Source organism: Microtus pennsylvanicus, chromosome 16 (genome assembly GCF_037038515.1).
Source record: "Microtus pennsylvanicus isolate mMicPen1 chromosome 16, mMicPen1.hap1, whole genome shotgun sequence".
In the NCBI taxonomy this organism is placed as follows: Eukaryota; Metazoa; Chordata; class Mammalia; order Rodentia; family Cricetidae; genus Microtus; species Microtus pennsylvanicus.
The window spans coordinates 270461-295773 of record NC_134594.1 but is presented as its reverse complement, the minus strand read 5'-3'; the positions used below and the strand labels follow the sequence as shown (position 1 = coordinate 295773).

The following is a 25313-nucleotide window of genomic DNA, read 5'->3' as shown; positions in this document are numbered from 1 at the left end:
CAACATAATAAAAATGGCAATCCTACCAAAAGCTAGCTATAGATTCAATGCAATCCCTATCAAAATTTCCAGCACCTCACAGACCTTGACAGAGCAATATTCAACTTAATATACAAAAAGCAAAAAAACCCAGGACAGCCAAAATATTTCTGTACAATAAAGTAACTTCTGGAGGCATGACCATTCCTGACATCAAGCCCTATTATAGAGTTACGGTAATGAAAACAGCTTGGTAATTGGCATAAAAACAGACAAGTGGACCAATGGAATCAAATGGAAGACCATGATATTAAACCAATCACAAATGAACACCTGATTTTTGACAAAGAGCCTAAAATTATACAATGGAAAAAAGAAAACATCCTCAACAAATGGTACTGGCATAACTGGCAATAGGTAGAAGAATGCAAATAGATCCATATCTATCCTTATGCACAAAACTCAAGTCCAAATGGATCAAAGACAGCAAGATAAATACCAGTCACACTGAATCCCATAGAAAAGAAAATGATAAGTAAACTTGAACACATGGGCATAGGAGACGACTTCCTACATATAATATAACACCAGTAGCACAGACACTGAAAGCAACAATAAATAAATGGCACCTTCTGAAACTGAGAAACCTCTGTAAAGCAAAGGACACAGCCAATAAGACGAAATGACAGCCTACTGAATGGGAAAAGATCTTACCAACCCCACACCAGACAGAGGACTGATCTCCAAAATATATAAAGAATTCAAGATATTAGACAGCAAAATTCCAAATAATCCAACTAAATAATACGGTATATGTCTAAACAGAATTTGCAACAAAAGAATCTCAAATGGCTGAAAGACAATTGAGGAACTACTCAACATACTTAGCCATCAGGGAAATGCAAATGAAAACAATTCTGAGATACCATCTTACACCAGTCAGAATGACTAAGTTCAAAAACACCAATATCTTATGATGGAGAGTATGCAGAGTAAGGGGAATACTCTTCCACCACTGGTAGGAGTGCAAAATCATCAATATGGTGATTTCTCAGAAAATTGGGAATCAACCTACCTCAAGACCTAGCAATACCACACTTGGGCATATAACCAAAGGATGAGCAATAATACTACAATGACATTTTGTTCAACTATGTTCCACAGCAGCATTATTTGTAATAGCCAGAACCTGAAAACAACCTAGATGCCTTCAATTGAAGAATGGAAAAAGAAAATGTGACAGTTACACAATGAAATACTACTCAATGGCTAAAAAACACGATGTCTTGAAATCTGCATGCAAATGGATGGAACCAGGAAAAAAAAAAACATCCCGAGTAAGGTAATCCAGACCCAGAAAGATAAACATGGTATGTACTCACTCATAAGTGGATATTAGATAGATGTAAATCAAAGGATAACCAGCCTATAGTCACAACCCCAGAGAAACTAGGTAACAAGGAGAACCCTAAAAGAAACATACATGGATCCTCCTAGGAAGGGGAAATAGGTAAAAATCTCCTGAGAAAATTGGAAGTGTGGGGGTGGGGGAACAGGGAGGGTGGAAGGGCAGCAGGAGAAGAAAAGGGTAGGGGGAGAAGAACAGGAGGGAAAGGGATGGCGAGATGAGGAAAGAACAGAGAGAGGAAGGAAAGAGATATCTTGAGTGAGTCATTATGGGGTTAACAAAAAACTTGGCACTAGAGAAATTCCTAGGAACCTATAAGGATGACCCCCAGCTAAGACCCTAAGCAATAGTGGAGAGGTTGCCTGAACTGGCTTTCCCCTATAATCAAATTGATAACTATTTTAATTGTCATCAAAGTAGATGTAGACATCTGGGGCTGTGCTCCCACAGTCTAGTCAAAGAGAGGGAGGAGCAATAATATGAGCAAAGGGGTCAGGAGCGTGATGGGACTACCCAGTGAAACCATTTACGCGAGCTAATGGGAGCTCACTGACTCTGGACGCACAGAGGAGCAAACAACATAGGACCAAACTGGGCCCTCTGAATGTGGGTGACAGTGGCATGGCGGGTCAGTCTGTGAGGCCACTGGCAGGGCACCAGGATTCATGCCTAGTGCGTGAACTAGCTTTTTGTAGCTCATTCTTTTTGAAGGGCTATCTTGCTCAGCCTAAATATAGTGGAGAGGGCCTTGGTCCTGTCTCAAAGTGATATGCCAGACTTTGTTCACTCCCCATGGGAAGCTTTACCCTATCTGAGCGGATGGGCGAAGGGTGGGGAGAAGGAGGATTATCTTGCAGCTTTGGAAGGAGTAAAAGGAAGGCGAAATGACCAAATTTCATTATAATAAAACAAATAAAACAGTAGTTTTATTAAAGCTACATCTTGAAAAAAATGAATTCACTCCAACATCAAAAGTCTCCACAGTCTTAGCAGTTCTAACACTTTGAAAGTTTAAGTACACAGTCTCTTCTCAATCCTAAGCAATAATTTAACCATGAGCCTCTATAATATGAAAAAAAAGAGTTACATACTTCAAGCATATAATGGCACAGACTAAAGAGGTCCATTACCAAGGGAGGAATGTAGCATAGAAAGGAAAAACCCAGCAGGGCAAACACTAAATCCACATCTTCATCTGGGCTTATAGGGGTATGTGTATGGGAGATTATATTGATTAGGTTAAACTGTGTGGAAGATAAACTCAGTGTGGGTAAACACTAATCCACAGGCTGAGATCCTGAATTGGTTTTAAGAAAGAAAAGAAAATGGAATGCAAACATTGGTTATGCATGCAGACGCAACAATGTGACAAGTTGCCCAGAGTTGTTGCCACTGTGACTTCCCCTGTAGTGGTAGACAGTAACTTCTAACTGTGAGCCAAAGTAATCTATTCCATTAAATTGCTTTTGTTACTAGATTTTACTGCTGCAAAAGGAAAGAACAGCACACCAAGTGACTCACTCCTTTCTGAAATTTCAGGAGCTGAGCCTCCACCGTTCTCTTTCAGCATTCTTATTCAAATCCCACCAGAATGGCTCACTCATTACACTCTGCTTACAACAATTCTAGCTTTTCTAGCCCCAAGTTTCAAATTCCTTAACATTCCTTTCACAAATTCAAAGGTTTACAAACCACTTGGCCAGGTTTATCAAAGCAACGATCTGACTTATAGGCACCAATTTTCAGTATTAATTTCTCTTCCTAATGCCAATCCCAAATCTTTGAGAAGGAACTAAAAAATGTAACCAGGGCACTGTGAGGCTAGGGTATCTACAGAGTAAGATGCTAAAAGTTTGAAGTAAACAATTTGAATTTGCAACCATCTATGAAAAAGTAAGGTTTTCTCAGTGTAGGTTGGTATTCTGTGTAGTATTATAAACATGGGTGATATGTTAGCGTGACTTACAACAAAGTGTAGAAATCTAAGAATAGGAAATGATGACACAAAGAATTAGGAATCAGAAGGTGAATAATTCTAGTTCAAGAAACATCATTATCTGGTGTCAACTGCCCACAGAGATCAGAATTAGACAAAGACAAAAGAGGACTGTAAACTGGGGACTCTTCATACAGAGGCACTTTAATGAGGTAGGCACAAAGCAGATTTAATAAGAAAGCTAAAGAAAAAAAATTAAGGAGATTTCCAAGTTTCAATCACTTAGCAGTGCTAAGTGAAACTTCTTCTCAAACTATTTCAAGCAAAAGTAGCTAACATACAGAAATAAAATTGATTAAAATGAGTTTATATTTTTGATAAAATAAAGCAATTTAAAATATTAAGTTTTATAGGGGGTGAGGGAGGCAGAGGGAAGGAATCAGGAAGTACTAAAGTTGTTTTTATAGGCTAGTAAGGGAAGACTACACTGAAAAGTTGATAGAGATAGATAGATAGATAGATAGATAGATAGATAGATAGATAGATAGATAGATAGATAGATAGATCATAGATAAAGAGAGAGAAAAACAAAAACAAAACAAAAAAACCCAAAAACAAAAAAGCAAAACAAAATAAAACAAACAAACAAAACCTCCCAAAGTAAGTTGTGGTTCAGGAGTTTATCAAAGAGAAAACAAGTATGGAACTAAGCTGGAAGCATGCTGCCCTGTGTCTACTCCCATGACACTCAGAAATGGAAGTGAGCAAGCTCTTCATCACTGACAGAAATCAATATAAGCTTTAGTTTTTTGCAAGCCCAAGAAATTAATTACATGATGAATTATACTATTGTTTCATTAATTTCAACTACTTTTTAAAAGAAAAATTTAAAGCATAAGTCACAGGAGGAAAATAGTTTTCAATACATTTCAGATTTTATAGCTAAAATGTCTAAAAAACTGTAATTCAGCTAATAAGAAGCTAAGAAAGAAAGAAAGAAAAAAAACAAAAATTTAACCTGGCAATCTGTTTCCATACCTTCCAATGATAGCTTTGCCTTCATTTTTAACAGACTCATAAATCTTTCTCTCTTCTTCTGAAAGTGAAACATGCTGAATAAATACTTTCCTTTCTGATAATTCCAAAACAGGTTTCCCCTTAATTTTGCTTGTCTTTGTTCTTCGAAGTGTAATACTTTTAATTAAGGACTGTAAACGTCTAGTCAAAGTAAAGGAAAAAAAAGTAATTATATAACTATCTCTAAATCAGTTGAGCAAAAAAGAACAGAAAACAAGAATTTATTGATTTATAATTTTAATAAATTAAACGTTTTTAATCCTTTATTTAGGCTTTTATTCAGAAGAATATTTTACAAATAAAAAATTATTACAAAAAAGTACTGAAATTGTACCAACACAATACTAATAATCCTATATTATGTACTTACTTTCCAAAGCTTTTCTGGCTTTGTTGTCATCATTGACACTCTTATTCCTCAACTACTTTCTTATCAATTATACCACTTAATGTACAATATGTGCATTCTTACTAAGCAGCTGCTATGAAGTCTAAGGTACTTTATTAAATACAGTGCAGATAGGAATAAGTAAGATCCTATCGTCTGTTATCCAAAGTAATCCTGTTCTCATGAGTTAAAAAAATCCCATCTAATGTAATATAAAAAGTACAGGTATAAAATGAAATCCAAATGAAGTTTTCATAAGTTAGTGAATAACTGAAAAATAAAAGTATGCAAACTCAGAAGAGGGGGAAATGTCTTTCTTGGCTCTGTAATCTTGCTATTTTTTCCTCAGTGTCAAAATTTAAAAAAAGAGACCAGTTAGAATATTTCTCATAATAGTAAAATACACAATTTTTAACTGAGTCTAAGTAGAGCAGAAATAGTTCTCAGGAATTGTGTGACCAGTTTTGACACCTAAGATAAGAGTTTCAATTTTGAATCATTTTCACTATAACTCATAATCAGAAACATTTTGATGGTATCTGCCCAAAACAGAAATAAATATTCAATACATATACATCATGTATCTTTACTTAGAGAATGTACTCTGGTATTTTTCATAATTCTCTATTACGTCTCTATTTCTTTTTCCATGCTGACCACCACCCTTTATTCTGACACTATGACCCACCATTGAGTACCAGATCCTATTGAGACAATCACTGCTCTAGGAACAGGGCAGCCAAGTATGTGGGAAAATACCCATCAGTGTTTTCGTTCCTTTCTCTGCCTTTATCTGTACCCACTCAAATCAACCATATGCAATGTTCATTAAATCTTGAGATCACTGTATGCTATATACTATATACCAAACAAAATACCTCTAAAAAAGTACTGTAAGTTATCAAAATATAATGCATAGTGAACCATCAAAGGATATAACTTTTTCTATCACTGTTAAATGTTTTTGTGATGGCTTTGGGGTAACAGTCACAAATAATGACAATATAAAGGTCTGCCTTTCCTTTCAGTTTTGCTAAGAGGGAAAAAGTGCACAGAACAGAAATCTTGTGTCTCCAGACACAAGTTACTAGGTTTTAAGAGGCAGTGACACTGATAACCCATGTGTTTTGGAGACTAAAGTTAAAAGTGAAATGAAAATGGTAATAGAAGTGGCAACTGTTTACAATAACTGTAGCTACTATATCTGCTGCCACAAACTTACTTACCTAAGTCCTCCCTCATCTCCTGTTGTAACAGGACGTTGTATTGTTCTATGCCACCATTCTCTATCAATAAATGGTTTAAGCTTTAAAAAGGACAGTAGAGACCACAAGTCCTTTAAAGAATTTTGGATAGGAGTACCTAAAAAAAAAAGAAAGAAAAAGAAAAGAAACAAAACAGGAAACCATTATAACTCTTAAAAATTAAATTGATTTTGTGGTGCTAGGGATCACACATGCTAAGTAAGAACTCTACTACTGAGTTATAGCTCTTTAGGCAGAATATTCCCCTGGCCCAATGAGACAAAAGGTAGTTGAAATTGATCACCAGCCGGGCAGTGGTGGCGCACGCCTTTAATCCCAGCACTTGGGAGGCAGAGGCAGGCAGATCTCTGTGAGTTCGAGGGCATCCTGGACTACAAGAGCTAGTTCCAGGACAGGAACCAAAAAGCTACGGAGAAACCCTGTCTCGAAAAATCAAAAAAAAAAAAAAAAAAAGAAAAATAAAAAGAAATTGATCACCATACTAGGCACACACTAACTCAGGTCATCGCCTGGGTAATGTCAGACCACTGAGCCATCTCCTCAGTCTTGATTTCTTTTTCACATAATTTGGTGTTGGTGTATGTTGGTCCCTGCAAGCACCATGGCCAGCAGGAAAACAACCAGGGTGAGGTACGAATGAAACTTGGGTCAGGAAGACTTAGCCAGTGTTGGGTCAAAACTTCTGGAGTCTGATACCAGGTGGTTTATTTTAGACAAATTTAAATACAGTATAATTTTGGAAAACAGTTTCCTGATAACAACCATCCCACGCACACGTGCACAATGAAATTTAAAGAGTGAGTATATTGAAACTCTTTTACAAAATACATGTGACCATGAAGATGGGTTCTATAGCTTTAAGGACCTAGAATCTGGTGTGGTCTCTGAAAGAGATGGAGGTCAGCAGGCTATAAACCACATGTGACATCTCTAGTAAGGATGGTTCTTATTGGCTGAGAAACAAAGCTAAAGAGAAAGGGCTAGAGAGGGAGAGTCTAGAATAAACATTCTGAGGGATTTAGGTGAGCTCTGGATCTACAGAAAAGATCACCAGGTTATTTACAGCATCCACTCCCAACCATTTTGGTAGAAAACAGGTATTTATTTCTTCCATTGAGGAGACCACTCTGCTGATTAACAGCCCTAGTTTCTCCAATGCTTATGCACCCTTTATCTCCTCATTTCTAAGTTTTTAAAGAAAAAATAGTGGTCATAATGGACGCCATGGTAGAATGCATTGCCTCCATGCTAAGATAATTAATTGTAAGAATAGCTAAGAGAGGAACAAGAAAAGGGGATTATCCATGATACAAAGGTTTTTTACTTGATAGATTTTTGTCTGTCTCTTTATGTAAATCCTTAATTTGACCATCAAAATAGTACTGGAAAAATCAGACACAGTAAAGCAACGCATTTCAGGAAATTGTTGACAATTAAGATTATCTTCGAGCAACAGCAAATAATCTTTAGTAGCACTATTTTGTAAAACTATGGTCATCACTGGTATACAAAAACAGTAGCAAAGTTCGGATGTCAATTTTTTATCTGATCTTTTAATTCACTCAAATGCTCAGGAACCATATAAAGGTAGACATAGCAGCATGCATTTGTGAACTCAGGGATCCAACAACAAGGTGAGAGGCAGAAACAGGAGAATTCCTGGATGCTCACAGACCAGCTAATCTGGCATATGCTGTAAGGTCTATCTTAAGCAAAGAGACGGGTGAAGACTAACAACCAAGGCTGTCACCTAATCTACAATGTCCTCTAATCTAAACACACACACGTAATTTAAAAAAAAAAAAAAAAACATGAAATTGACCTCTTAGAGACTGAAAGAAAATAGTGGTTACCAGAGGCTGAGAAGAAAAGTGGAGGAGAAAGAAGGGAAAAGATTCCTCAATGATTATTAAGGTACAGCATGGCTGAAAAAATAAGTTCTGCTGTTACAGTGCACAGTAGTAAGATTAACAATAGGAAAACAAATAATGCACTATACATATTCTAAAAGCTAGAAGAAATTATTTTGAATGCTTTTACTACAAAAAAGAGGAAACATATAATTACCCTAATTTGAATATGATACAATGTTCTATCATTATCACATTAAGGTTATGAATATATTTAGGCATCAATTTAAAAACTAATAAAAAAATGAGAGCTGCGAGGTAGCTCAGCAGATAAAGTGCTTGGACATAACTATGATGGAACTAGAGTTGGACCCACAGAATCCACTTAAATTCTGTTGTGTATAGCAGCCTGCCTGTAATGCCCATGCTTGGGATGAATATAGAATTCCCAAAGTTGGCTGGATAGCTAGCCTATTAGTATTGTGAGCTCTGGATTCAACTAAGAGACCATGCCTCAATGAATAGGTAAAGAATGATCCAAAAGGTACCTGATACAGCTATCAAGCTTCCACAGGAAGGCACACCAGTTGGATGTGCACTTGCACACATATATATGCCCACATACATATGAATATACAGACACATAAAATTTATAGAAAAGAACAAAAGGAATGCTGTAATTACCTGTCAATACCCATCTTCTTTCTGCCTCTAAGTCAAGTACAGCTTTTGTTTGTTGAGCATTTGGATTTCGTATGGCATGTCCTTCATCCAGAATTACTCTTAGCCATTTTATGCTATGTAATGGACTATCATCTTTAGTCTGAAATTGAGGTTTCATATTACATAGAGGTTTCAAAAAGCACAGGAAAATAACATAATACTTAAATGTTTGTTAAATAATAGTAGTTCTGATCTCTCCTATCAGTTCTTACTAGGTACCTGGTACTGTTAAGTACTCCAAAGACAATTAGTGAAGCCCACAAGTCTAGAATATTACATTCATTTTACAGCTAAGAGCACCAAAGAACAAGATACTAAATATGTTTCTCAAAGTACCACTAAGAAGCAGCTAGCTCCTACTCCAAGCTCAGAGATCTACTGAGTCATGTATAATACAGAGAACAATTTTGCACCAGATTCAGTGATAGAAAAAACATCCCTTGTAAGAAATTTTTCAATGTCACAACCTTACTTTCTTTTATACAAATGGCAATGTTCTTTCTAGAAGATTAAGATTTTAACTATATAGTATGTCCAAAATAACTGGAATTGTTAAGGAAAATAACAGGCTCATGAAAAGAGTTGAGAACTTAATTAATGACTACTATAAACAAAAGGTTTATTTTCAAACTGATAATACTCATCATTAAAAAAACAAAAAAAAATGTTCTTTTTGCATATAAATTGTGATAAAACACTAGCTATAACCCAAATTTAAAATTTTAACCTAAAATGTTCTAAATGACATACATTTCCAAATTAGTATCTCAAGTAAGTGTAAAGCTAGTGGTTAGAAGCATTTGCTGCTTCTGCAGAAGGCCCCAGTTCTGTTCCTAACATCCACATCAGGTAACTCAGAAATATCTGTAATGCCAGCTACAGGGGTCTCTAAAGTCACCAACATTCACTATCACACAGACACACACAATTTTTAAAACATAATAAATATTTTTAAAGCTTTATTTATTTGCATACTTACTCCATAATCATGAGTTAAAATATTATAAGTAGTCAAAACAATATCCTGTTTTGAAAGCAAGTTGGGATCTCTAATACGGTCAGGACCATAATAAACATAAAAATTCAAGTGCACTTCTGATTTTATATGTTGTCCAAATTGGTCCTAAAAGAAAATTACAGATATTTTAGTAAGAAACAGATGAGTATCAAGTTTAGCATGGTCTTTTATCCTGTCACTTATTATTTTTAATAAACGCTGATTGGCCAGTAGCCAGGCAGGTAGTATAGGTGGGGCAACCAGGCAGGAAGTAGAGGTGAGGCATGATACAGACACAGAGCAAGCAAGATGTGACTGCCTCACCGAAAAAGGTATCAAGCCCCATGGTTAACATAGACAAGAATAATGGGCTAATATAAGTTATAATAGTTAATAAGAAGCATGAGCTACTCGGCCAATCAATTTATAACTAATGTAGACCTCTGTGTGATTTCTTTGGGACTTAACAACTGCGGGAACCAGGCAGGACAGAAACCTCAGACAACAAGCATGTATATCAAAGAGCTGTGCCAGCAGGAATATCGTAAATCAGTCTTTCTACAATATAAAATTAAAGTGAACGATAACTACATTAATAAGTATCATATTGTGTCAAATCGTAAAACTGATAAACATATAAAACATGTTACACAAATTAGCCTTTCCTACCAATGTTTATATAGTCTGTTTATATAGCCATTTCATTACTATGTAGCCCAGACTAGTCTCAAACTCATCATCTTCCTGCCTCTGTCTCCCAAACACTTGGATGAAAGGTATATCTAGCATGTCTTTAATCTTAAGTTAAAAGTCAAACAACTTTCTTTGTAAACAACAGACTTAGATGATTTTGAGCAAGAAAAGAAAGAAAGGAAGGAAGCAAGGAAGCGGGCAGGGAGGGAGGGAAGGAAAAGACAAGACAGGACTAGCAAGAAGATGCTATGGAGATAAAGCTAGCAAATTCTTAAAGGTGAGAATTGAAGCTCTAAGAGCAGAATAGCAAAAGCTTGAAAATAATGAAAAGGACATGTATGAGAGAAAGAAGTTAACAGGAAGAAAGCTTAGGACATAGGACTTAAGTATGGGCCATGAGGAAGAGAGAAGATAGTGTTGTCGTCCTTATACTTCAGATGACTGCCTTGGAAGAACTGAGTGATAAAAGTATAGAAAAATTTACTCAAAGAGAAAAGAAGTGAGAAAGAAAATTATTTGTGATATTTGGTCACTATGGAGCAGTGGTTCTTAGCCTTACTAATGCTGTGGCCCTTTAACATAGTCCCTCGTGCTATGATGACCCCCAATCATAAAATTACTTTTGTTGCTACTTCATAACTGTAATTTTGGTGCTGTTATAAATCATAGTATAAATATTTTTGGAGACAGGTTTGCCAAAGGGGTCTCAATCCACAGGTTGAAAACCACTACTATAGACGACATATAGTATAGCACAGAACATAAACATTGGCGTACAGGTGCAAGTAAGAGATGTGTACATGTATTTTAAAGTTACAGTTAGATAACAAATGTACCTAGGAAGATGTCTTTAAGTATCTTTAAAGAGAACGTGTACAATAAGAAAAACAAAGTGCTTGGGGACTGAGCCTGCCAACAATAAAGAACCACACTACGCTTTTTCTAAGTTAAGGTTATAGTACTCCAGTGGAGAAAAAGCAAAGATGACTGCACTCTGGTAATTCTTGGGTCTTCCTGAGTAAGTAAGAATCTCATTAAGTTTTTTTATAATTATTTTTTCCTTTTAGGATCGCTATGTAAACCAGCTTTGCCTCAGAAGTCTAGAGCTCCTAAGAACAACTAACTGTATATGAGTCAGAAGCCAAGCAATGGCAGTCAGAAAGTCAGAAGAACAAAGAGGATGAGACCCAAAAGACAAAGAATAGCAGAGCTCAAGAAGGAAATGGGGTGAAGTGCTCACCTGAAATTCACAATACTTTCTATACACAGTGACTCCAGGTGACATTTTAAAAAGTGCAAAGAACTCTCCAGCATGAGGGGGAAAATCGGAGCTCAAGAACATACAACAATGGGGGTCAAAGGTTTCCCCAAAGGGAGTTTCCATAGCAAATGAGACTCAACAACAGATTAAATAAAGAAATACACATAAAATAGAAAAGCCAAAATATTAAAACTTAGAGAGAATCTAAAATAAAGATAAAAACACAGAGAATATTTTTTTGTAACCTGGTAGAGAAGAGATTCAATTTGAGAATGAATTTTTAATTAAAAAATCTGAAACAAATGGGTGGCAATGAAATGGAACAATATATATTTGTGAAAAGAATAAAACTCAGAATGAAAAAAAGCTCTCAATTTGGGGGTTATGACCCCTTCGGGAATTGAATGTCCCTTTCTCAGCGGTCACTTAAGACCATTGGAAAATATATTATGATTCATAACAATATCAAAATTACAGTTATGAAGTATCAGCAAAAATAATTTTGTCATTAAAGGTCACCACAACATGAGGAACTAGATTAAAGAGTCACAGCATTAGGAAAGTTGGCAAACACTGTTCTATATGATTATTATAATATATAATAATAAATGTCCATTATTGCTTTAAATTTTTGAATGGTTTTATCTGTCAGGTTTTTTAAATATGAAATATGATTACCAATTTTATATTTATCTAGTAATCTATTTTCATCTTGTTTTGCATGTGGTACTAGCCATGCTGGGCAAGCAGTCTACCACAGATCTATGCCCCTTAGCTGACCATTTTAAAAATACAACTGTAGATACCAAACCTTTAGGAACTATGATTCTCTATCAGTATTTCTAAGTTTCACCTTGAACCTGCCATTTAAGCATGCACTTATAGCTCTTGCCAAGGCAAACCACACATCTAAAAAAAGACCATAGCTTTACTGGAACAAAAATAGAGAGGGGGAAAAAATACCATAACCCATATGCCTCAAGAGAAAAATGATACAAAAGTTGTTTGTTTCCCAGCTGCTCAGACTCCAAAAATAATCACACAAGAACTGTATTAATTAAATCACTGTTTGATCAATTACTTAAGTGTATTGCTAGCTAGCTCTTACATCTAGAATTAACCCATCTCCATTACTTTATATTTTACCATGAGGCTCGTGGCCTACCGGTAAAGTTTCAGCATATCTGTCTCTAGAAGTGGCTCCATAGCTTCTCCAACTACACCTTCTTTCTCCCAGCATGCAGTTTAGCTATCCCCACCTACCTCTACTCTACCCTACCAGGCCAAGCCAGTTTTTTTATTAACCAATGGTATTCACAACATACAGAGGGGAATCCCACATTAAAAAGTCAAGAGAAGGAATAATTTATTTTAAAATAAATAAACCAAAACAAAATGATGTCATGCTGTAGAGGGGAACAGAACATAATGTGAAGAAGAAATGCATTAAGTCAATGCCTAAGAAGTAATCAAGAAAAAAATATATATTAAGAAGAAAAGAGAAATATAATATCAAAAAGAAGAGAGTAGGTATGATGAGTCACTTGGGATATCCCAATGCAATTCTGACAACTGGAAGCAGAAGCCAATGCAGTAAGAGCATAAAGAAGACATCAACCTCCAAGAGCTTATCTATAACAGGGAAGGAATGCAATAATTTCGAGGTGAGACACAATCAAAAGGAAGTATATCAAATGAAGACCTGAATATTTTTTTATGAAAAACCTAGAGTGAATAACCAAGAGATGGTGGAGAAGAACAGAGAAACAAAGTGGGGAAATGGAATAAGGCAAATTAAAGCAATTGTCTCCTGAAGAGCAGGACTTCCTCTTCCTGAGCTAGGACAGAACAGGAGACAGATACCTTGAAGAAAGCAAGAATGAAAGCTCACACTCAGTGATATTTACATTCACATGCTTCCAAAATAATCCTATTTCATTATAAAATGAAGCAAGGACATAAAACAGAATGCTTCTTACAAGTAACATACAGAGATCCTATTCCAATAAAAAGTTCTTAAAAAAGAAAACAATCTGCAGGGAGAAAAAACATGCCTTTCTGGGCTTTTTAGCCTTAAAACAAGAAACTCTGGGGTCAAAATGTTTTCCACATTGAGCTCTCTGGTGTACTTGACTGGATGGTCTTAGTCAAGTTATTTAACCTCTCAATTTGGTCACCTGGAAACTGAAAATGGTGAGGATTAAGTGAGAAAAATCTATGAAAAGAAATTCAGACCAAAGCAAGCAGACAGGAACACATGTGATGCTGTGCATTGTTTTATATTACAGGTTACTATTAGTGTAATTCTCACAATTTCCAAATTCAACTTTTAAATATGATAAGAGTATTAAATTATAAACATGTCCCTCTTGGAACAAGAATGGAAGGAACAGAAGTGCAAATCAAAGTCTACATTAGCAATTAGTAGGTTAATCATACAATTAGTAAGTTAATCATACAAGCCTTCAAAGACAAAGCACTCAGTTCAGCAAACATAATTCACTGAACAGACAGAAAGTGAAATGAAGGTCATATGTATTCCTAACAATCCTTTCTTACAGACAAATATGATATTCCACTTTAAGCAGACAGGCATTAGACTTACAATCCAATTGCTCAGCACAGAAAGTGGACAGATGATCAGTGTTGCTCTTGACCTCTCTCCAGTGTCACATTTCTTTAACCCCTCCATTACAGATGCTCCTAGAAGAACAAGGAGTTGATAGACTTTACCTGCTTTCTTAAATACTGAGGTATTCATCTAAATACAGTCCTAACAATCATCATCTATGAAGACAGAAATCCAGAAGAATTGAAAAAGAGAAAAAAGGCACGGGGTGAAGGGGGGTGAAAGACAGATCTCTATGATTTGGGGGCAGTCTGGGTCTACAGAGGGAGTTCCAGGGCATCCAAAGCTACAGAGAGAAACCCTGTCACAATAGATAGATAGATAGATAGATAGATAGATAGATAGATAGATAGATAGATAGATAGATAGGTAGGTAGGTAGGTAGGTAGGTAGGTAGGTAGGTAGGTAGGTAGGTAGGTAGGTAGATAGATAGATAGATAGATAGATAGATAGATAGATAGATAGATAGATAGATAGCCAATAATTAAGTAGTAATTATTTATCAGGAAAAATCAGAGGACTGTAACAGGACAATTGGAGCAGTTGTCCCTCTTAGTTAAACTTTCCCAGAAACACCTTCATAGACACAACCAGGGGTATTTCTATGGTGATTCTAACCCCAAGCAAACTGACAAAGATTAACTATCACAATTCCATCTCCTGTCAACTTGACATACAAGCAAATCACTTTAAGTCATAACATTGCACTCTGGCCCCTGAACCCTCATGCTCATCTCAAAATTCATTTAATTTCATTTCTAAAATTTCTCACAGACTTTTTGATAGCCCCAGGACTGTTCAATAGTTCAAAGGTTCTTATGAAACTCAGGCAAATTTCTTAACTGTGAGCCCCTGTAGCTTTTCTCTCCAACATCCTAAGGTTGTAGTATCTCCAACATCTTGGACTTGCACTCTACCCAAGGCCACACAGGCCTCCCACACCTCCCTCAGATGTCTGGCCCTTCCACACACTTTCCAGCCTCAGCAGCTTTTGAAACCTTGCCATGCCTCCACGAACCTTTCCTTATGCATCATATGGACAACACTTCCAAGTTACATAGTAACTCAAAATGTAGCTTGATCCCTTGGATCAAAGCTGCAACCACTTCTGTGTACTTTTAAGGCTGACCCTGACAAACACTACTCTGGGTGGCAGCTGTGGAGCAGAGAACACCTTTAGTGGCATTGTGTCTTGGCGCTCTCCTTTTAAATTCACCTGCCCTGTTACAAACTGAAGCCTTCAATGGGTAAGGTCTTGCCCTCTGTGTACTTCTCGTATCCCAGTACAGCTGCAAAATTCTTCTTCAATGCTGTTAATCTCTGTAACAATTATAGTCCCTCTCTCCATTATCTCTGCTGTCCTCAATTATAAATTCTTACGTCTTCCTTGCCAAGCTGCATGTTTTTCTTACCTTTTTGCCCCTCTTGCAGTTTTCTCTGTCAACCTGTGTAAGAGCAGTGAGCAGTAACCATTGCACAGCCTAAATGTTATCCTTTCTTAAAATTACTGTGCCAAATAATCAGTCAATCAATGCTTTGCCACATCTAAACGGTTAAGTCACAGACGGAATGAAGTCAGGTTCTTTGCCAGAATAAAACACAAGAAGCCGCTAGCCCAGTTCACAAGAGAGTCCTTTGAAAGCTGATGGACCAATTCCCTACTATTCTCACGTCTCTCAGAATTCTGATCTTCCAAATTCCCACCAAAATGGCCCATTAGTCTCTTGTCTAAAGAATGTCTATAGCCTGTAGCTTCAAAACCTTCCACATTGATTCTATAAACCAGTGCTAAATGCTTACAAACCAGTCAGGGTTAGCATAGCAATAACACCATTCCTCAGTACCAATTTTTTCTTAGTTTTGTGACAAAATACCTTACAAAAGCAAATAAAGAAATTATTTGGCCTTAAAACTGAGAATATATTGCTCATTATAGAGGCAGCAACATCCAAAGTCAGGACGTACAGAAAAATAAATGTGCAGCTCCCTTTCTCCTTACTAAGTCCAGAACCTTCCCATGGAATGGAACTACCTACATTCAGGATGGATTTTTCTCTCCCTAATTAATTTTTTCTAGATTTAAGTTTCATTATATGTGTGCATATGATGTGTTTAAGTGTGTGTGTGTGTGTGTGTGTGTGTGTGTGTGTGTATGCCTGAAGAGGTCAGAAAGAAGTAGCTATATCCCATGGAGTTGGGGTTAAAAGCATTTGTGTTAGGAACTGAATCTGGGCCCTCTAAAATAGTAGTATGTATTCTTAACCCCTAAGCCATACAGGTTCAAAACATACCTTTTTTATTAATTAATTTATTTTACATCCAGGCCATACCGCCCCTCCCTCTCCTCCCACCCCCTCCCTCCACTTACTTTCTGTCATGTTCCCCCACCTTGATCTACCCCTCCTCCATATTCTCTCAGAAAGGAGTAGGCCTCCCCTGAGCATCAGCAGAACATTGCAAATCAAGCTGCCCTAAGAACAAGCACCTGCTCATGTATTCAGGTTGGGCAAGGCAATTCAGCATGAAGAATAGGTTCCCAAGAGCCAGCCAAAAGCACCAACAGCCCTGCTCCCATTGCCAGGCGTCCAACAGACAAACAAACCAAGCTAAAAACTGTCAAATATATGCAGAGGGCCTGTGTTGGTCCCATGCAGGCCCCTAGTTGTTTGTTCAGATTCTGTGAATTCCCATCAGCCAGACTAGCTGTTTCTGGGGGTTTCTGATGTCCCTGATTCCCCCCTGGCTCATATAATCCCTCCTCCCTCTCCTCAGCAGAACTCCCAAATTCTGCCCAATGTTTGACTCATGTCTATAAATCGGCCCTACTCAGCCACTGGATGAAGGAAGGCTCTGTGATGACAACCTGGGTTGTCACAGGTGATGGCCCATTCAGGTTATGCACCCACTGCTGCCAGGAGTCTTAACTGGAGCCATTCTTGTAGACTCATGGAAGTTTCTTTTGCATCAAGCTTCTACTGGACTCCATAAAGCCTCCATTTCCAGTCATCGTTCTCAAAACTCTCCTCTTTGCTCACCTCCCAACTCAATCCCTCAAATTCCTATGCCCACCTACCCCCTAGTTGAACCAGATCTCCTCCATTTCCCCTTCCCTGGGAAATCCAAGCGTCCACACTTAGGCCCTTCTTGTGACCTAGCCTCTCTGGGTAAAATACACCATTTTTAAACAGACCACATGCAAGTCTGCTCTTACGTCATCATACTGTTTTATCTTCTTGTATCATTTAACATCAAAAATCTTTTATTTGTTGCATTTCCATGACTGCTTAATAAGCCATAGAAATAAGATTTTGTGCTGTATATGGAAACCAAGGCACAGAGATACAATTCTCTCAGACATCTATCCTTAATTCTATCTTTTTCCATCATATTCATAAAGCAATGTTGTTTTTCTATGAATAAAATAAAATTATAATAAAGCTCATTGACATTTTTAAATGAAAAGCAAATCATAATCATACTAAATTTAGGTCTTTAAATTCATCCAAGTTAAGCTTTAAATCAATCATAAATGACTCTGCTCCTTTACTAGAACAAAACAGGGTGGGGGGAGTGGAAAACTAGATTACTGACCCTTTTTCAACATTTTCTTCTTTGTTACAGGGGCAGATGAAGTAAGTGCATGAGCAAATGTTGTATCTTCTTTAACTTTAGATGATCCTGATAAGAAGAAAAAAAATCACAGAATCATAAAATTCTTTACTCTGCCTCCTCAAGCACCTTCAATATTCTACAACTTGGAAGATTATATTATTAAATAAAAATAGTATTTGGTAAATAACAATGCCATTTATGACACTAAACGTAGGACTACAGCTCAAAGATATGATGTAATTACACCCCAGCAGTGACTTCTCTTAAAAGATGAGAAAGTAGGAACAGATAAATGCAAACAGATTCAACTCTCAGGAAAGAAAGCTGTATCAGTATGAAGCAGCCAAATCTCACATCAGTCCAATGGTGATACGCTGTCTTCCAAATGTATTTCTCAGCTAACCAGAAAGACAATAGGACTTGAAAATAAAGAATGTCATAAAAATGAAGGAAACATTCTTTTATATGTGCTTAATGTGAATGTTGCCAGAGGAACTCCAAACCTGTTCATTACTTGTGTGTGTGTGTGTGTGTGTGTGTGTGTGTGTGTGTGTGTGCGCGCGCGCGCGCACGCATTTGTGTGTGTAATGCTTGAACAAACCTGTATAAAAATACAATGTTTTATGCAAGATATTATAAGTAGAAGAAAATGACTGTTTTGTTTCAAGTTGGATTAAATATTCAGCACTAGATTTTTAACTTGAAATTATTCATTGAATTTAAATCACTTAATTCATTAACACATGATAAATTCATGAGAAGTTCAAATGCAGGGAAGAGTTCAAAAGCAGCCAAATTTTATACTATTGATGAAAACCTTTCAAACTAAGAAGATGTCAATTAATGATTGCTTCATTTTAAAATCTTCACACAGATTATTTAAACACTGTGATGTAATATACACTTACTTTTTACTCTACTTTTAGTATCTGACTGTGCATTTTTTAGCTTATCTAAAATATAAATAAATAAATAAATAAATAAATAAAGCTGGACACACTAGGCGATCAGAATATATGACAGAGTCAAACCAAGTCGTATTACCTTTCATTTTATGTGCCAGTTCACTAGTTTCAATTTTCTCTGAATCACTGCTTTCAGTATGCTCAACAGAAATTTTTCTTCTGAAATTGAAAGATACAAAATAAAATGTAGTAAAGCAATATGTTTAACACATTCAATACAGAAGCTGTTTAACTCCAATTCACTGTTTAAAAATTCTTTCAAAAAAGTCCCTGATTTGCCAAGCAAAAGTCAAATATGCTAAAAGTTTTTTTTTCCTCTTATGCATTTGTAAAATCTAGTACCACTAAGATTACATTTGAAAAGTCATTCACATAGAATTCAGTATTCAGTAGTTCAACTAAAACACTGATGGAACATTAGAACCAAAAAGAGACGGCAGATGACAGCCACATGCAGACTGTTAAATTTACAAGGAAGTAAAGCAAGGACTGCTAGAGCCACTTTTCCTGTGAGAGGAGGTGATGACAGGAAAACACTAGCTTCAGCAGCAAAGAAATAAGGAATAAACAGAACAGGAATGTCCACAGTTGATTCTAAAATACTCAAGAACCAATTGGGGCATTCTCTGTTCTCCAAAGAGGACTGGGAACAACTAGACAGGATGAGGACCCCAGCTTAGGACAAACAGAACTTCAGACAGTCCTACTCTCAGTACAAGATAATGTAGCAAAGAAAAAGAAAGGAAGGAGGGCAGACATATGTACAGCCAATTTGTATAACATCTGTACAAATCATCAGAGATAGGCAGAATCGAAAGACAAAACAAAAAATAAGCCTTTACAGAAAGTACACTGATAGCAGTCACATCACTGAGAAGATTTACAGTTCAACCAGACAACAATTTGGGAGCGCATATTCATATTCAGTATTTGGCTGGAGCAGAGGTATCAGTCTAGTCATTTAAAAAGACCTTTGCTTTGCTAGCAACTTGGCGGAAATAGATGCAAAGCTCCATTTTGTATGGCCCAGGACAAGGGTCATGGGACTATTCTGAGTCCTGAAATGCAAAACACTTTGTTGGGGGAAGAATCGCTTGTTCCTCCCTGGCCACCCAGCCAGGAAAGAATCACTCAGTGGGGGTTGGGACTCCAACTAAGAGCACAGTGTTCTTAAGTAGTAGAAATAGGGTCTGAACAATGGACTACACTAAGATTCACTAGTTCTTTAAGAGTAGGACATGTGGTTTTAGAGGGAATCCCAGGTGTCCACGGGGATGTCCCCAACTAGGTCCTTGGGCAGCAGAGTAGAGGGTGCCTGAACTGGCCTTGCTCCACTATCACACTGATGATTATCTCGAATATCACCATAGAATCTTTGTCCGGCGAAGGATGGAGATAGAGACAAAGTCCCTCATCAGAGCAACGGACTGAGCCCCCAAGGTCCAGTTGAAGAGCAGAAGGAAGGAGAAGATGAGCAAGGAAGTCTGGACCGAGAGGGGTTGGTCCACCCACTGAGACAGTGTGCCTGTTCTAATGGGAGCTCACCAAATCCAGCTGGACCAGGACTGAATGAGTATGCGATCAAACAGGACTCTCTGACTGTGCCTGACAATGGGGGCTGACTGAGAAGCCATTGATAAAGGCACAGGGACTTGTTTCTACTGAAGGTACTGGCTTTTTTGGGACCCTAGTCTATTTGGATGCAAAGCTTCCTAGGCCTGGATGGGGGGTGGGGGGTGGACTTCCCACAGGGCAGGATTCCCTGTCCTCTCTTAAGGAGGGAGGTAGAGGGAGGAGGGTGAGTGAGGGAGTGGGAGGGGAATGGGAGGAGAGGAGGAAGTGTAAAGTTTTGAATGGAAAAAAAAGTTAACTAGGGCACCTGCCACTGGAAACCCTGCTGACATCCCTTTCTAGCGTCTACAGACTGACAGATATTTCTAAGTTACAATGCTCACAAAGCACAACCTCTGGATACAAGGCAAACAAAACAAAGATCAACCAACATAGGAAGCTTAATATCACAAAGCTTCTCCTATCACCAGAAAACACCAATCCAAACAGCAAAGAAAACATTTAACAGTGTAGAGATAGGATGGTTACCTACACTCATACAAGTGTTGGCTCAGAAACATTCTGCACCTATACTTAGGTATGTGACCACATAGAGAAAGTCACCTGTATAGACACAAGTGACCACTCTAAGACAGTCTGCATCTGCATGCAGTAAGTGACTACAAATAGTCTGCAAGTGAACATATACAAATAGCTTTAGAGAGATAGGTAGAGATTCAATGGGTCTGCACTAGTCCTCTCAATAGTCAGTCATCATGGGGGAGGAGTTCAAGGAGCCCTATTCCTCCCTGCTGAATTAGTGGATACTGGTAGATCTGGAGAGGGAATATAATCTTGATCAAAAGCCTCTGGCTGGGAAGTTCAAAGGCCCTAAGGTAGAATCTATTAATGTTGTATTGCTAAATGGCATATTGTCAAATTACCTTTTAACTATCTGTTTACATCTATAGTCTTGGGATGCTCTTAATCTCAGTGAGGGAAGCTTCTTTTTGCAGTGGATTGAAGTCAATGCAGACATTTACAATTGATCAAAGTGCTAAAAATAAGAAACTAAGGGTTAGCTCCAATGTCCCTGATTGAGGACTTCTGTCATCCCCTATTCTCCAATAAAGTTCACTTTACAAATGGAGTCTTTACAAATGGAATAAGAGGGGAAAATCCAACTCTTATCAAAGGGAAAATATGATTATTTCATAAACTTTGTGTAGTAAGCATTTAAGAACAAAGGACTTTGGAATTAGACTACCAAGATTCTAATTCTCATTTTATTAGTAACTTGTTATGACTTCATGCAAATCACTGAACTATGTCTGTTTCCTCACTTGGAAAATGGGGATAAGAATAAAACCAACTAGATAGTATAAATGTAACTATATACAAAAGACCTAAAAATACTATCATTCTGAAAAGTAAGCATGTCTGTATTGGCTATATAGTACATATTCTGGGTGCTGTTTGTACATATTTTCCTTGTTATATATTTATTTCCTTTTTTCTGATCTAGTCTACCCAACAGTGTTATATTACACAGGCTTATGACTAGTTTAGATTTAAGATTTGGCATTTACATAAGAAGGAAATAAGGCTAAATTCAGAGATTAAGAGCACTGGTTCATCTTCAGAAGACCTAGGTTCAATTCCTCACATGTGGCAGCTCATATAGGTCTGTAACTTCAGTTCCAAGAGAGTAGATGCCTTCTTCTGGCTTCTTTGAGCACTGGGTATGCATGTGGCACACAGACATACAATAACCATGCACTTATGTGTAATAATAAATAATAAAATGAAAAAAATTTAAATAAAAAGAAAACTAGTAAATAATGACTTTGAGTTCAGTTCATGAGGGAATTAATGACAGAATCATCAAGTACACCATATTTTGTGACTGCTGCTGAGAAATTACTAGTGGAGATTTAGACACAAAATCACATCCATGTACACTGATGGGAGAAAACACTATATAACAAAAGTCTGGTACCTACACCTAGTTGAGAGGGTAAATGAAATTTATAAAGTCAACAGATTCAACGTATTATCAAACGGGAATGGTATCTTTTATCCAAATTCTCCCTAGATTCTAGTTTGTGTTAATGCTCCACAAATAATTTTTTGAACAAAGCAAAGAAAGCTGTGTTAAATCCTCCAAACACATCCTTCAAAAAGCCTTCCTTTCTGCATTCCCAAAAGTCAAAGGAAAACTCTTAATGTTTCACAAGAAAATCTAGGTCAAAAAAAAAAAATAATAATCACCAAGTGGCCAGGCAGTTGTGGCGTATGCCTTTAATCTCAGCACTTGTAACGCAGTGGCAGGTGGATCTCTGTGAGTTACAGGTCAGCCTGGTCTACAGTGAGAGTTCCAGACAGGCTCCAAAGCTACACAGAGAAACCCCATCTTGAACCCCCCCTCCAAAAAAAAAAAAGAAACGAAGAGAGGGAAGGGAGGAAGGGAGGAAAGGAAGAGAGAGGAGAGAAAGGAAAAGAAATAAGGGAAAAGTGGTAGCGATGGTTAAAAATAAACCACTTATTGTATAGATTAATATTACTTTACTTTTAAAATAAAAAGCAGGAAAATGTTGGCAGCATGATTTAAGAATTAAATTATTTTTATAGAGTAATATTACGTTTCATTTTTAAAATAACACTATACTGTCACTGTAATTTAGTAATCTGCAATTAGGAAATGTACTTGAAGTAAACTATAACTGAAATATAATACTCATCTCTTTCTCTTACAAGAATGCAGAGGAAGAGTGTAGCAAACATGCCATGTAGCTAAACCCCGACACTTTACCTTTTAGGGCAAAAGCTAGACACTTCTGATATGAGAAACTTATTCATCTCCTGAATATGTGAAATAACGGGTTCTCCGCCACATCTAGAAGGCTCTATTTCAAAGAAACACACAGAGTAAACAAGCTGTTTGAAAATAGCACCATCTCTCCAAAAAGCTTAGATTTTCCATAATCAACATTGAGCTTTAATAACTTTACTCCTTTCAAGCTCCTGGTACTCTTTCCGCATTTTTCCTAAACTAGTATTTTCCCACTGGGATATACCTTCAATTTTTTATGAACCAATAAATATGTCTTTTTCCATAGTCAGTGACAAACCCAGAGGCTAAATTTTCAAATATATTAGCACTCTTCCTTATCACTGTTTAGTCCTCCCAGGTTCTGTAATACACCACTGTTGGCCTAAATTCAAACTCATTTTCTTCCCAGAGCACTTCATTAATTTTCAATGAAAATTTGATGCCATTATCTATTATAAGTCAATTTTCCTACCTCTCACCCACCACCCACTTGCTTATGTATTCTACCAAGCTTAAGAATGCTAACTTATGTAATTATTCTTGAGTTCTCATTTTCTCCCACAAGCTTATGGACTATTCTAACCCCTATATCCAAATAAAAAAGCAAAAATTATACTTAATTCTACTCTCAAAGAATGTTTTCTATCCCTTATTGTTCTTCACACTAATCTACAATATTTTTAGCCTTGCTCTACTTCAATCTGGCTTCAAAAATTAAAGTATAAAGGTCATGACTGCTAACATCACAGATCTCTTCCCTTCTTTGATTTCAGAATTGGTTCTAATTTCTTTTTAGCTTTTAAATACAATGAAGTTCTAAAACAAAATATTATTCTTTTCTTTAAATTGTTCTTTGGAGAAATTTTTCTCTCAAAAACATTTTCCCTAACCTTTCTAACTGGTTTTATATTAATAACCAATCAATTACTTTGACAAAAACTTTTCTAATTACCAATCCTCACACCATTCTTTAGAAAAATAGACCCTAAATGTTTATATATTACAAAACCCAAAACAGAATTATCTTAGGTGAGAAAAACACCCATATTCATAATTAAAACTCACCTGTGCTTAGTCCATCAGCCTCGTTGTTAGTATTACTTCCTCTGAGTTTAACCGTCTCGTCCTTGTATTCCTATGTAAAAAGGCATTTTCTTCAACGGAATACCAGTTTTTTTATTGCTTTACATAATGAAGTCTACTTACAAATGCTGACAGATTTCTCACTATTTTAAAAATGATGAAAATAGAGGTAAAAATATACATAGATTTAAATTTTTTTCACCAGTATCACAAGACTGAAAATGATGAGAAGCTTCACACCTACTGATTAGTGTTTGTGGAGCTGAAGGTCTATGTACACTAGCAGAGTAGAAAAGGAATCATCACTATTATCTAGCTTTGAGCACTGCAAGCTACAATAATGACACACTTACAAAATATACTAGTACAATGACAGTATAAATGTTATTAGAGTAACTCCATGAGACAGAGCCCATACTTGGCACTGCTGAAGTAGCCCAGAACCTGAGACAAGGGGAAAACCTAGTACTGTTATTCCAACACATGAACACTGCGATAAAACAACTCCTAATGACATACTCCTACACTCATAGATCAGTGCATTCCACAATTCTCATTAGAGAGAAGTTTCTTCTTGCAATAGATGGTAATAAACAGGTACAACTTGTAAACATACGGAAGTGAAAGATTTTGAAGGATTCAGCTCCAAATGAGATGTGTTTTTTTTTTCTTTTTTCATTCCTTTTATTTTTTGGCTTATATACAGCAGTTTATTGCTAGAGAAAGTGCCTACACAAATAGCATTAAAAGCAAGATATAGATCCTCAGTCATATGCTGACTCACATCCAGGGTTCCCAAGAAACAGGAGAAACACACATACTACTTTTCATGTAGGTTAGAGGGCATATATCTGTTATATCAGACTTAAAAATGTCTTGAAGACATGACAAACAATGCTTTTAAATGTATGTGGCTTTACTGATATTAGTGCCTCAAAAAGAAAAGTTCTGTGATAATACCCATCTATCTTTCAGGGAAGGGATTGTGGTTTCTCTGATGTCCAAGAGTTGCACAACAGACAAAGAGATGTTTTTTTCAAACCTCTTACCTCAAGGGTCAGAG

The 25313-nt window shown here is 36.8% G+C and overlaps 1 protein-coding gene across 3 annotated transcripts in view; it reads right to left on the bottom strand.

Moving 5' to 3' along the window:
* Hltf (helicase like transcription factor) overlaps nt 1-25313 on the bottom strand; it is a 56185-nt gene that overhangs the window by 14201 nt on the left and 16671 nt on the right. For 2 of the 3 annotated variants that reach the window (XM_075951085.1, XM_075951087.1), the window contains exons 9-18: nt 24233-24302; nt 23147-23240; nt 18863-18942; nt 18727-18771; nt 17798-17884; nt 14183-14280; nt 9606-9749; nt 8588-8726; nt 6015-6150; nt 4362-4541 (exon numbers count right to left, since the gene is read on the bottom strand). In XM_075951085.1, the coding sequence (XP_075807200.1) occupies nt 4362-4541; nt 6015-6150; nt 8588-8726; nt 9606-9749; nt 14183-14280; nt 17798-17884; nt 18727-18771; nt 18863-18942; nt 23147-23240; nt 24233-24302 (1073 nt within the window). The remainder of the gene's footprint in view (nt 1-4361; nt 4542-6014; nt 6151-8587; nt 8727-9605; nt 9750-14182; nt 14281-17797; nt 17885-18726; nt 18772-18862; nt 18943-23146; nt 23241-24232; nt 24303-25313) is intronic. The other variant, XM_075951086.1, reaches the window with a different exon arrangement.